The sequence below is a fragment of the Sprattus sprattus genome (genome assembly GCF_963457725.1).
Source record: "Sprattus sprattus genome assembly, chromosome: 18".
In the NCBI taxonomy this organism is placed as follows: Eukaryota; Metazoa; Chordata; class Actinopteri; order Clupeiformes; family Clupeidae; genus Sprattus; species Sprattus sprattus.
The window spans coordinates 28,547,349-28,559,848 of NC_137916.1; the positions used below are offsets into that span (position 1 = coordinate 28,547,349).

At 52.6% G+C, this 12,500-nt stretch overlaps 1 protein-coding gene across 1 annotated transcript in view; it reads right to left on the minus strand.

Moving 5' to 3' along the window:
- ttyh3a (tweety family member 3a) overlaps positions 1-12,500 on the minus strand; it is a 67,137-nt gene that overhangs the window by 19,002 nt on the left and 35,635 nt on the right. The window contains 1 exon segment of the mRNA XM_080856998.1: positions 1,651-1,706. Coding sequence (XP_080713124.1) covers positions 1,651-1,706 — 56 coding nt within the window.

Genomic DNA, 12,500 nt, shown 5'->3' on the forward strand with positions numbered 1-12,500 from the left:
TGTGTGTGTGTGTATGTGCGTGCGTGTGCATATGTGTGAGTGTGTGTGTGTGTGTGGGTGTGTGTGTGTGTGTATTTGTGTGTGTATGTGCGTGCGTGTGCATATGTGTGAGTGTGTATGTGCGTGTGCATGTGCGTTCGTGTGTGTTCGTGTGTGTGTGTGGGTGTGTGTGTATTTGTGTGTGTATGTGCGTGCGTGTGCATATGTGTGAGTGTGTGTGTGTGTGTGTGTGTGTGTGCATGTGTATTTGTGTAGGTGGAGAAGTGGGGTGACATAATGGGAATGGGGAGACGTGTTGAAAGCGCCACTGAGATTTAGAGTGCCTGTCTTGGAGATGCATTAATATTAGAGACTAAAATGGATGCGGGATACTTGAGAGGACATCCTCCTGTTCCCCCTCACCCTTTCTTCTCTCTCTCTCTCTCTCTCTCTCCTTCTCTCTCTTCTCTCTCTCTGTCTCTCTCTCTTTCACCCTTTCTTCTCTCTCTCTCTCTCTACCTCTCCCTCTCACCCTTTCTTCTCTCTCTCCCTCCCTCCAACACTCCCTCCGACTCTAACTCGCCCTCCCACTCGTTCAATTTTTCACTCTATCTATCGTGCTTTTGCTATTCTAAATTTAAATCTGCCTGAAAGGCCAGAGGAAATAGCGGACTGCTGGCTCTGCAAATGCGGCGAGGAGAGAGGGAACACTGTGTTCCGCCTCCCAGCCCTCCATGGAAAGCTGCTCCAGCTGACGGGGGTGGGTGGAGGCTCAGAGGCCCTCGGAGCAGACGCAGGTAAAGGGCCCCAAAGAGAGGAGCCTCGGAGCAGACGCAGGGGAAGGGCCCCAAAGCGAGGAGCCTCGGAGCAGACGTAGGGGAAGGGCCCCAACGAGAGGAGCCTTGGAGCAGACGTAGGGGAAGGGCCCCAAAGAGAGGAGCCTCTGAGCAGAGCACTGAGGGATGGCGGGTTGGTGGGAAGGTTTCGTGGCAACTACTTTTTTAATCGGGTAATCAGTGTACTTTTGACTCAGCTAGTGAGGAAGGGTCAAGGTCAGTGATCGGTCTTGGAATATAAATGTGATCATATCAAAAAAAGTATCACATGTTTGTTACAGTAGATATATTCTCTACACTGTAGTTTAAAAAAAAAAACTGTAACTCAATGATGCTAAACTTTATTGGCAGAAGCCAGAACTTTGGGCTTCCTCTGACAATTCCCACGTGATGAGTTATGAGCTCAAGATGTGCGTGGTGTGAGCGTTGCCGTGACGAGTCGTTAATCACGAGCACACCACAGGAGGAGTCTGTGGGATGATGGGATGTTGGAGGCTGGAAGTGTGATCCCACTTCCAAAGTTAGGTTTCACACGCAGTTTCACACGCAGAGGAGCTAAAATGTCTGAAATAAGCACACTGTTGGGACTGTGTGTGGGTTTTGGGTATGTGTGTGTGTGGGTGTGTGTGTGTGTGTGTGTAGTGAAGTGCATGTGTACGTAGGATAGGGAGGTTTACTGCTTCTGTCATATAATCTGACAGACGCACAATGAAAGCTTGGCAATGACGACAGTATTAGTCACTACTGAGACTGACACAGAACCGAGACTTTAAGGGTTTGAAACAAGATGGCACTGGTGCTAGCTGTGTGCCGGCTGGAGGAAGTGAGGTCATACCTGCTGGAAGGGGTTGGTCCGGCCCACGCTGCAGCTCAGGTAGTAGTTCAGGATATCTGTGGAGGAGAGGAAGAGGAAGAGTGAGAGGGGCTGGGGAGAGAGACATTCACAAGCAGAAGAGAGAGACAGAGACATATGGTAACAGAGAGATACATTCACACGCAGTTCTGTGGAGGAGAGGAAGAGGGACAGAGAGCACAGCCCGTCTGAGTCACACGGAAGGAAGGAGGACACAAGGGAAGAAGAAGAAGAAGAAGAAGCCCTGAATCAGCCAATGTGGTCCACTTCTCCATCTTGTCCATATGATGAGTCAGACCCTCTGTCTGACCTGCACACATCTCACACACGTCACACACAATACACACGTACTCTCTGTCCTCAATCACTTCAGATCCTCACCCTTCCGGTCATCCACTTACATACGCAGGCGCGCGCTAAAGCTGAACAGGTACACACCTAGACCTGTGGCTTCACTCTCATATTAGCAGGAAACACGCCAAGACATGTGACTTTACACCCTCATATCAGCTGGAAACACACAGTATGCCCTCACTGTCTGCCCTCTTCTACTTCCCTTACAGTCCCACCATCTAATACTCTAGTGCTATGAGAGTGTTTTACCTGACAGACCATTCTATTGCCCAACGTTTGATTATCCCCCTCCCCCAAAACCCCACCTCTAATGAAGTAATTTAAAAGAAAAAAAAAAGGAGACATCTTTTAAAGAAGTTCATAGACTGCTACCACCTCTAAATAGAACACGTATCGATCGTTATTCCATCTCTGTGTTCCTGTCAGGCAGAGGGCTGGACCTTTAGCCGAGTAGCAATACCACTGCAGCACACTGACCCACTGACCACAGGACTGAGCCTGTGGAGACACCCTATCCCAGGTAAGCCTCTAATCCCTCTCAGCCTCCACTTCCTGGGAAGGCCGGCCGCGACCGCGCTGGAATGGATGAGCAGCGGTCGATACGCAGTAATTAGTGGGTCAGTGAAGCATTGCATTCAACCGAGACTCACAGAACTGAGACTGACACAGAACACAGAACTGAGACTTTAAGTGTGAGTGTGTATCTGGCCTGGCTGAGAGAGGATTGGCAAACTAGTAAGATGCGTAATTAAGAGTAGCACAGAGGGTTAATACGAGTGGGACGGGAGGTGGGCGAGGTTCGTGCACAACAGCGTCAGGCTGCGGTAGCCAGCGAGGCTGAGACTAGGAGAAGACACGATATAATGACGCTTTTCACACTTTCATTATAGTAGCGGAAACGGCCTACGCATCCCGACAGACGCAGAGAGAGAGGAGAGACACGGAAACGGCCTACGCATCCCGACAGACGCAGAGAGAGAGGAGAGTCACGGAGAGGTGCCAGCCCCCTCACAGACGCAGCGAGAGGAGAGACGGTGCCAGCGTCCGTGCCTTGAATAGACGCTGATATGCTGCCCACCCTGAGTGACTCGAGTGTGGCACGATGCCCGGTGCGAAGGCACAGATGTCGTTCACACACGGAGGCATCCACTCAGGGAGAATGACTGACTCTCTGTTAGATGCGGATCTATATTCAGACTGGCTAAGACTCAAACACACACACACACACACACACACACACACACACACACAATTCCTCTCAGTCAATACTCAGTCTGAAAAACACAAGGACACTCGCATAGAATCATTTACACACACACACACACACACACACAATTCCTCTCAGTCAATACTCAGTCTGAAAAACACAAGGACACTCGCATAGAATCATTTACACACACACACACACACACACACACACACACACACACACACACACACACACACACTTCCTCTATGCTCTGACCAAGACCAAGACCTTGTTCCCTCAGACTCGCACCGGCAGGCTGCCGTTTCCAACACGAGCCTCATAAACAGTGTAATAACACACACACGCACACGCACACACACACACACAGCCTCATAAACAGTGTAATTACACAGTGACAAGGGAAACAAAGTGGCTCGCTCAATTACCCCCGTCGCACGGGCCTGGAAGAGAGGCAGGGCCCATGATCCCTCCTTTATGGAACCACCAGGGATCGCCACACCACACACACACCATACATTTACCCCAGTGGGTTCCGGCAGGAATCGGGGAGTGTAACACAGTCGGGCCAGAGAGAGGCCGGAGAAGGAATTAAGCCCAAACCATCAAACTTCTCGCCATGACATGAGGCCAGAGAGGGGAGAGACTGTGAATCAATCATCGTGTCTGTACCTGGTCAGTCTGCGCAAAAACCAACACCTTACAACCGGGTCTTTCAGTCCTGGTCCTGCCAGCCCTACTGACCCATATTCAACACCAGTTATTGTACTACAGTTGGCTCTGGTCTCTTTTCTAATTGGACCAGAGGTATCCCGTGAGTGGGGATATCTTGGCACAGCCCCACTTTGAACTCTTCCCCTCTAGTAATCACTCTGTATTTGATCCGCCATAACCGTTAAATTCTACGACATCCAACATTCCTTTCATTAAGCCTCCGGCCTCGTGCCTCCGGCCAAATCCCCGCCGCGGGGATATATCCTTCGCCAATCCCACTCGCACTCGTGTCATACCGCTTTATTAAACTGGGCCGACTTTCAAGAGTTACTGATAAGAACTGATAAGTGAATGTGTGCCTGGCTGATTGACAGCTGGGAGAATCCCTAAGGAAGCGCAGTGCTAAGGCAGAACGGCAGGTGGCACACAGTGGGTTTAAGGGCAGCCAGGGCAAGGGAGACTGAGAGCTAGTGGCCCTAGAGCTGCCTCCATCAGTGGCCCTAGAGCTGCCTCCATCAGTGGCCCCAGTGCTGCCTCCATCAGTGCTGCCTCCATCAGTGGGGTTGCTGCCTCCATCAGTGGCCCTAGTGCTGCCTCCATCAGGGGCCCTAGTGCTGCCTCCATCAGTGGCCCTAGTGCTGCCTCCATCAGTGGCCCTAGAGCTGCCTCCATCAGTGGCCCCAGTGCTGCCTCCATCAGTGCTGCCTCCATCAGTGGGGTTGCTGCCTCCATCAGTGGCCCTAGTGCTGCCTCCATCAGGGGCCCTAGTGCTGCCTCCATCAGTGGCCCCAGTGCTGCCTCGATCAGTGCTGCCTCCATCAGTGGGGTTGCTGCCTCCATCAGTGGCCCTAGTGCTGCCTCCATCAGGGGCCCTAGTGCTGCCTCCATCAGTGGCCCTAGAGCTGCCTCCATCAGAGCTGCCTCCATCAGTGGCCCTAGTGCTGCCTCCATCAGTGGCCCTAGTGCTGCCTCCATCAGTGCTGCCTCCATCAGTGCTGCCTCCATCAGGGGCCCTAGTGCTGCCTCCATCAGTGCTGCCTCCATCAGTGCTGCCTCCATCAGTGGCCCTAGTGCTGCCTCCATCAGTGGCCCTAGAGCTGCCTCCATCAGAGCTGCCTCCATCAGTGGCCCTAGAGCTGCCTCCATCAGTGCTGCCTCCATCAGGGGCCCTAGTGCTGCCTCCATCAGTGCTGCCTCCATCAGTGCTGCCTCCATCAGTGCTGCCTCCATCAGTGGCCCTAGTGCTGCCTCCATCAGTGGCCCTAGAGCTGCCTCCATCAGAGCTGCCTCCATCAGTGCTGCCTCCATCAGAGCTGCCTCCATCAGAGCTGCCTCCATCAGTGCTGCCTCCATCAGTGCTGCCTCCATCAGTGCTGCCTCCATCAGTGGCCCTAGTGCTGCCTCCATCAGTGCTGCCTCCATCAGTGCTGCCTCCATCAGTGCTGCCTCCATCAGTGGCCCTAGTGCTGCCTCCATCAGTGCTGCCTCCATCAGTGCTGCCTCCATCAGTGGCCCTAGTGCTGCCTCCATCAGTGGCCCTAGTGCTGCCTCCATCAGTGCTGCCTCCATCAGTGGCCCTAGAGCTGCCTCCATCAGTGCTGCCTCCATCAGTGGCCCTAGTGCTGCCTCCATCAGTGGCCCTAGTGCTGCCTCCATCAGTGGCCTAGTGCTGCCTCCATCAGTGGCCCTAGTGCTGCCTCCATCAGTGGCCCTAGTGCTGCCTCCATCAGTGGCCCTAGTGCTGCCTCCATCAGTGGCCCTAGTGCTGCCTCCATCAGTGGCCCTAGTGCTGCCTCCATCAGTGGCCCTAGTGCTGCCTCCATCAGTGGCCCTAGTGCTGCCTCCATCAGTGGCCCTAGTGCTGCCTCCATCAGTGGCCCTAGAGCTGCCTCCATCAGTGCTGCCTCCATCAGTGGCCCTAGTGCTGCCTCCATCAGTGGCCTAGTGCTGCCTCCATCAGTGGCCCTAGTGCTGCCTCCATCAGTGGCCTAGTGCTGCCTCCATCAGTGGCCCTAGTGCTGCCTCCATCAGTGCTGCCTCCATCAGTGCTGCCTCCATCAGTGGCCCTAGAGCTGACTCCATCAGTGCTGCCTCCATCAGTGGCCCTAGTGCTGCCTCCATCAGTGCTGCCTCCATCAGTGGCCTAGTGCTGCCTCCATCAGTGGCCCTAGTGCTGCCTCCATCAGTGGCCTAGTGCTGCCTCCATCAGTGGCCTAGTGCTGCCTCCATCAGTGCTGCCTCCATCAGTGCTGCCTCCATCAGTGGCCCTAGTGCTGCCTCCATCAGTGGCCTAGTGCTGCCTCCATCAGTGGCCCTAGTGCTGCCTCCATCAGTGGCCCTAGAGCTGCCTCCATCTGTGCTGCCTCCATCAGTGGCCTAGTGCTGCCTCCATCAGTGGTCCTAGTGCTGCCTCCATCAGTGGTCCTAGTGCTGCCTCCATCAGTGCTGCCTCCATCAGTGGTCCTAGTGCTGCCTCCATCAGTGCTGCCTCCATCAGTGGCCCTAGTGCTGCCTCCATCAGTGGCCTAGTGCTGCCTCCATCAGTGCTGCCTCCATCAGTGCTGCCTCCATCAGTGCTGCCTCCATCAGTGGCCCTAGTGCTGCCTCCATCAGTGGCCCTAGTGCTGCCTCCATCAATGGCCCTAGTGCTGCCTCCATCAGTGCTGCCTCCATCAGTGCTGCCTCCATCAGTGGCCCTAGTGCTGCCTCCATCAGTGCTGCCTCCATCAGTGGCCTAGTGCTGCCTCCATCAGTGCTGCCTCCATCAGTGCTGCCTCCATCAGTGGCCCTAGTGCTGCCTCCATCAGTGGCCTAGTGCTGCCTCCATCAGTGCTGCCTCCATCAGTGCTGCCTCCATCAGTGGCCCTAGTGCTGCCTCCATCAGTGGCCCTAGTGCTGCCTCCATCAGTGGCCCTAGTGCTGCCTCCATCAGTGCTGCCTCCATCAGTGCTGCCTCCATCAGTGGCCCTAGTGCTGCCTCCATCAGTGCTGCCTCCATCAGTGGCTCTAGTGCTGCCTCCATCAGTGGCGGTGCATCAATGGCACTGGTGCTTGGTGGTGCACTGTATCAGCCCTGCTGCAGGCCTCTCCAGCCCTCTCTGAGTTATTATTGCGCTGGAGTCGGTTGTCAGCCGCAGCAGCAGGATGAGTGGGAGGGAAAGATGGATGAAGCCACGATGCTGAATGCGCAGTGTCTTTAAAACCCACACATCTGCTGCTCTTAGAGAGATATACAGCACAGCGCTCCCTTCAAGCAGTGTGTATGTGTGTGTGTGTGTGTGTGTGTGTATATCTTAGAGAGATATAAAGCGCTCTCTTCAGAGTCAGCTATAGAGAGACGTGCCGCAACACTCGGAGGGAGCCATAAACAAAATATCGTGCTCCACTTTCCTACCCGGGGTGATCAGATTCTCGACCATTGCTACTCACAGATTCGAAAGTGTTACAAACCCCTCCCCCGCCCCGCTTTCGGAAAATCGGATCACACCTCCATTATGCTAATCCCTACCTACAGACAGCGCCTAAAACAGGAAAAACCGGTTTCTAGGGCAGTTCAACGCTGGAGTGCTGAAGCCATCAGCACTCTGCAGGACTGCTTTGACACAACAGACTGGCAGATGTTCTTTGTTGCAGCTGATGGGGACATCAATGAATACACAGACTCTGTCTCCTCATTCATCTCCAAATGCATCGATGATGTCGTACCTAGGGTCAGTGTTAAGACTTTCCCAAACCAAAAGCCCTGGGTAAATGGTAATGTCCGTGCTAAGCTCAAAGCACGGTCCTCTGCCTTTAACTCTGGTGACCAGGAGGCTTTGGGGAAGTCCAGATGTGACCTGCGGACGGCCATCAGAGATGCAAAGAGAGTATATAGGGACAAGCTGGAGTCCACCTACCTCAGCTCTGACCCCCGACGCCTGTGGGGTGGCCTGCGACACATCACTGGCTATAAAGGGAGAAATAGCAGTGATGATCAGCCTGCCGCCTCTCTCCCTGACGACCTCAACACCTTTTACGGAAGGTTTGAGGCAACCAACCCCCTTCCTTCAGCAAGACTGGCCGAGGACCAGGACGACTTCACTCTGTCCCTGACCGTGGCTGACGTGAGGCGAGAGCTCCAAAGGGTGAACCCCCGGAAGTCATCGGGGCCCGATGGAGTCCCAGGCCGCGTCCTCAGGGGGTGCGCTGACCAGCTTGCGGAGGTATTCACCTCCATATTCAACTTATCACTGCATCTGTCTGAGGTCCCCACCTGCTTCAAGCAGGCCACCATCATCCCCATACCGAAGAAAACATCAGTAACCTGCTTGAATGACTACCGCCCTGTAGCACTGACCTCCACCATCATGAAGTGCTTCGAGCGGCTGGTCAGAACCCACATCTGCTCTACCCTTCCCAACACCCTGGACCCCTTTCAGTTTGCATACCGTCCAAACCGATCAACAGACGATGCCATTGCCCTAGCTACACACACCACCCTCTCCCACCTGGAAAAGAGCAACACATATGTGAGAATGCTGTTTGTGGATTACAGCTCAGCATTCAACACCATTGTGCCTGCCAAGCTCGTCCCGAAGCTCAGGGGCCTGGGTCTTAAAACACCCCTGTGCAACTGGATCCTGGACTTCCTGACGAGCAGACCCCAGGTGGTGAGAATGGGCAACCACACCTCCTCCTCACTGACCCTGAGTACCGGGGCCCCCCAGGGCTGCGTACTCAGTCCCCTCCTGTACTCCCTGTACACGCATGACTGTGTGGCAACACACAGTTCCAACATCATCCTGAAGTTTGCAGACGACACTACCATCCTGGGTCTCATCTCTAACAACGATGAGACCGCCTATAGAGATGAGGTAAGGGTCTTGGCAGAATGGTGCCAAGACAACAACCTGTCTCTCAACGTCTGCAAAACCAAGGAGATGATCGTGGATTTCAGGAAGCTGCAGAGGGGGGGTCAGGACCCCATACACATCGAGGGAGCTGAAGTGGAGAGAGTCTCCAACTTCAAATTCCTCGGTGTGTACATCAAGGATGACCTAACCTGGTCCATGCAGGCAGGCTCAGCAGTCAAAACTGCACAGAAGCGGCTATACTTCTTGAGGAGACTCAAGAAGTTTGGCATGTCTTCAAAAACATTAACAAACTTTTACAGATGCACCATTGAGAGCATCCTCTCAGGCTGCATCACTGCCTGGTATGGTAGCTGCTCCGCTGCCGACCGCAAGGCCCTGCAGAGGGTGGTGAAGACGGCGGAGCGTATCACCGGCAGCCATCTCCCCTCCGTGCAAGGCATCTACAACAGTAGATGCCTGAGGAAAGCAAAAAAGATTTTGAAGGACAACAGCCACCCAGGCTATGGACTGTTCTCATTGCTGCCGTCTGGTAGACGCTACCGGAGCATCCGAACACGGACTACCAGACTCACAAATAGCTTTTTCCCCCTGGCTGTAAGGCTTCTGAATCAGAAACACTGAACCACTGAACAGTTGCCACCTCCACCTACTCCCTGCTCCCCCACTCATACATTTCACTTCATAGATATATTTGCACAATTCTTAAAAACTTTTAACTTATTCTTCACATTTCTTTTTTTAACTTATTTCACACTTAAACTGCTGCTCACACTTAAACTGTTGCTAGCCCTTCTATTGTACTGTAACTGTTGAATGTTAATGTTATATGTTATATGTTATATTGTTATAATATATGTTGTTCTTTGAATTGTTGTATCTTAATGTTACATTTTATATGTTTTATTGTCATAGTGTTTATAGAGTTTAATGTTATTTTTTTGGTATATGTTATATGTATGACGTCTACTGCGTAGATGGATGATGCTTGCCAAGTCATAAGAATTTTGCTGTGCTGAAGAAATTTGGTACATGCAATAATAAACACACTTTGACTTTGACTTTGACTTTGACACCTGGAGAAGATGAATGCACCGAGATAAATGAAAAGGAGGACCTCACTCAGGCCGTGGCAGAGCGGCCTCAGGCCGGGTGTGTGTGTGTGTGTGTGTGTGTGTGTGTGTGTGTGTGTGTGTGTGTGTTGCAGTCACAGCGATTTGCTGTTGGAGGGGTTGAACAGGGGTTAAAAAAAAACCTATATATATACTCCTTCTCCTCCTGGAGTGATATAGCCCGAAAACCATGAAGTAGCTGCATGGACGCGTATAGGATGGGTAGGCTATAAATACACACATGCACAGATCTCGGACACGACGTCCAGTTCCATCAGTGCTGCTAGGCGGAGGGAACACACGTGTGTGTGTGTGTGTGTGTGTGTGTGTGCTGTGAGATAGCCCCTGGGGTCAAATGACTCACAGCACTTCGCTGGTCAGATGGATGGCAAACCCTGCTATTGCTCTCGCTCCTGCTCTCGCTCCGAGACCTGAGCGATCGCTGACCCCCCCCCCCCCCCCCCTCCCCCGCCTCTCCTCGCCATTAGAGCCCATGGCTGGGTGCGTTCTGAGGACCTTGCCGGGCTGCAGCCAATCAGAGAGAGGAAGAGGGCAGCTGAGGTTGAGTCTGACAGTTATTTCTTTGATGGGATCGGACAGCTGAATAGCCGAGTAAAATAACCTTTTTTTAAAGCATCAACGCGAGCTGAGAGGATTCAAAATGCTGCAAAGGTTTAGTGTGCGACGGTTTCAACTCTCCAACAGGTACATTTCTTTCCATATTCAGCTTCTTTTTAAAATGTAAGGTGGAGTTTGCTTTTTGTAAAAAGAGAGCCAGTCATCATTGTGACAAGGCAAACAGGGATCAGTTAGAAGCACTGAGGGAAACGAATCCAAGAAGCCACCGTGGTTTCCAAAGCACAACTTCCTGTTATGATCTGATGGAGACGTAGAGAGGAGAGAAAGAAGAGAGAGAAGAGAAAGAAAAGAGAAGAGAGAGCGATAGAGAGAGCAGAGAGGAGAGAGAGATGGACACAGAGACGAAGAGAGAGGGAGACGTAGAGAAGAGAGAGCGATGGAGAGAGAGCAGAGAAGAGAGAGAGGTAGAGGGAGCAGATAGAAGAGAGAGATGGAGAGAGAAGGAGACGTAGAGAAGAGAGAAGAGACAGCGATGGAGAGAGAAGAGAGAGGAGAGAGAGAGATGGAGACAGAGATGGGAGTGAAAGGGGCCACTGGAGTGATAATCTCTGCAGCCACTGGCCATCTCTCCCTTTAGTCCTTCTCTTCACCCCACACTTCTCCTTTCCTCACACACACACACACACACACACACACACACACACACACACACACACACACACACACACACACACAAAGAGGGACACACAAACAGCTCCTCTGCTCACTCGATGGGCAGATGGTCTCAATTACACTGGAAGCCATGATGGACAGGAAAGCAGAAAGCTTCCTGCAGTCTGCCACTCCAGACTTCCTCTTTATTGAGCGTTTCTTACACGTTCTGGCAAGCCAGCAGGCCCCTGGAAGCTCAATATCCCCCCAATAACATACAGCAGGGGGGCCAGGCTCCATCCGTTTCCCCAGGGGAGGTGAACTATCGATGGAGCACAAGCACCAGGACCTCTCTTCTCACAGAAATAAAGTCACCATCACTTAATTTTCTTACAGCCTACAGCACATCATTTTATCTAAATAGTAGTTTTCACAGAGGGATTTCAGCTTTACAAAACACTGGAATTTGCTGTGACGCAACACTACGCGGGAAATAACCTTCTTATAGAAGTATCTTGTGTTTCAGCCAAATCAATAGGTCTTGTTTGTGGCCATCTTCTGTGACTTGCTTTGATTATTCTGTTCATGTCTGTGTTGTGTCCCAACGGGAGAAGAGAACGAGAATAGAAAGAGAAGCAAGCTGGTTTTGGTTTTTGAAGAATCAAGGCTTTCATATCCTTTTCCCCACACATTTTAGAGCACTTTCACCATGAAACAGCTTTTAAAGAACAGCAGCCTCAGTGGCCTACACGCACATTTAAACAGAAAGCCCATCCCAGGTCACTTCTATGAGATGTGAGAGTGAAAGCTGGTCCCCAAAGGACGCCTTAAGAGAGAGATGGAGGGAGAGAGAGAGAGAGAGAGAGAGACAGAGAGAGAGAGAGGTGGAGGGAGAGAGAGAGAGCGTGATGGAGGGAGAGTACTGCATTCGTACAGGTTGGCAGTGCACTCACTCTAAAGCAGCCATCCTTCATGGCCCACTCCACCCTACACATAAGCTCAGGCAGCCTGTCTGTCTGTCAGTATTAGCTGCTATAGAAGCCTTGGCTAGGGGGAGAGGAGAGGAGAGGGAGAGGGAGAGGGAGAGGGAGAGGAGAGGAGAGGAGAGGAGAGGAGAGGAGAGGAGAGGAGAGGAGAGGAGAGGAGAGGGAGAGGGAGAGGGAGAGGGAGAGGGAGAGTGAGAGGAGAGGAGAGGAGAGGAGAGGAGAGGAGAGGAGAGGAGAGGAGAGGAGAGGAGAGGAGAGGGAGAGTGAGAGGAGAGGAGAGGAGAGGAGAGGAGAGGAGAGGAGAGGAGAGGAGAGGGAGAGGAGAGATGAGGAGAGGAGAGGAGAGGAGGGGAGAGGGAGAGGGAGAGGAGAGATGAGG